This window comes from Cariama cristata, unplaced genomic scaffold (genome assembly GCF_000690535.1).
Source record: "Cariama cristata isolate BGI_N322 unplaced genomic scaffold, ASM69053v1 scaffold8551, whole genome shotgun sequence".
NCBI lineage: Eukaryota > Metazoa > Chordata > Aves > Cariamiformes > Cariamidae > Cariama > Cariama cristata.
This window is the reverse complement of record NW_009598637.1, coordinates 1-1,112: the sequence shown is the minus strand read 5'-3', so window position 1 is coordinate 1,112 and position 1,112 is coordinate 1. Positions and strand designations below refer to the sequence as shown.

General features: G+C 44.2%; 1 protein-coding gene across 1 annotated transcript in view; it reads right to left on the bottom strand.

The window, feature by feature from the left end:
- The window catches only part of LOC104168700 (RING finger protein 121-like), a gene marked incomplete at its 5' end in the record, with an annotated part of 11,461 nt that extends 10,807 nt beyond the window's left edge, over window positions 1-654 (bottom strand). Inside the window, 1 exon segment of the mRNA XM_009709373.1 lies at window positions 500-654. Coding sequence (XP_009707675.1) covers window positions 500-654 — 155 coding nt within the window.
- Window positions 655-1,112: the final 458 nt, after the last annotated feature.

Here is a 1,112-nt window from a genome sequence, read left to right as displayed (position 1 = left end):
GTTCCGTGCGAGGGAAAGGAAGGGAGCTGGCGCACCGTAAGCCCCAGTTTTAGCACCTTAACCACAAGAAAGCTTTCTCTCCCATTAGGCATGTGCCTGAGTAACTTGATGAATAGGGGCCTTGGACTGTCTCAGCAAACCCTCTGTAGCATTACTTCAGCTAGATAAGGGTCGTGACCTTGTTCTCCTACCTAGTCCATTGTTAGACAGTTGTTTGAAAACTCAAAGCCTTTTCCTGAAAAGCTTTAACCTACTAATGGCTGACCGCAGCATTGGTACGCATATACAGTAAAATAAAATACAAGTTGTTTTTTCTTCCTTCATAAAAGCTATTATCCAAAAGCCGTGGCTTGCTGCTTTGCACAGAGGCTCACTTTTCTTGCTAGATGTAAACCCCTAAGAGTATGTCCTGACTTCCAACTGTTACCCAAGAAAGACGATGTCTTAACCACTACAGCTCCAGAACTGCTGTCTGTCTGACAAGCTGTTCACACCGTACAATCGGCAGTGTCTTTGCTTCCACCGAACAAGCATAATCTGGGCAACAACCGAGGCTGCAGTGAGAACAAGAACCATCTCCCTATGCATCGATTCACAGCCACTGCACTTCACACGCACCTTCCAGTGTTGCAACCTGACAAGAAAGTTCGTGTGCTATTTAAAAAAAAAAAAAAAGTCTAGATTCATTTTTAGATTGGCTTGTTATAGGTAGAGGTGACAGTTGACATAAGCCTATGTATGGGAGATACTTTATGAGGGAATAGGTTAGTGGTGTTGTCCATGAAGTTGTGAGGTAGCAAGCTAGATGAGAACGCTTGGTCTTTGTGACTGGAACTATTATTCTGAAAAGGGCAATGTGAAGTAATGGACAGAGAGTTGTCTTTTCTTCTTTACTTTTTCTAGTAACTCAGTCCTGAACATGAATGCAGCCACAAATACATAGTGCCTATGAATTTTAGACAGATTTCATATTCACAGATCCACGTAATCTTTTAGCCCAAGGTAAATGCAAACTCAGAAGAGGCTTAAAGCCCTGCTTCAGCTTCCTCCCCTACGAGGCGAGAGTTGCAGCTGGTATCCATCCCCCCGCTGGAGCTGAGGGCCGATTCCCT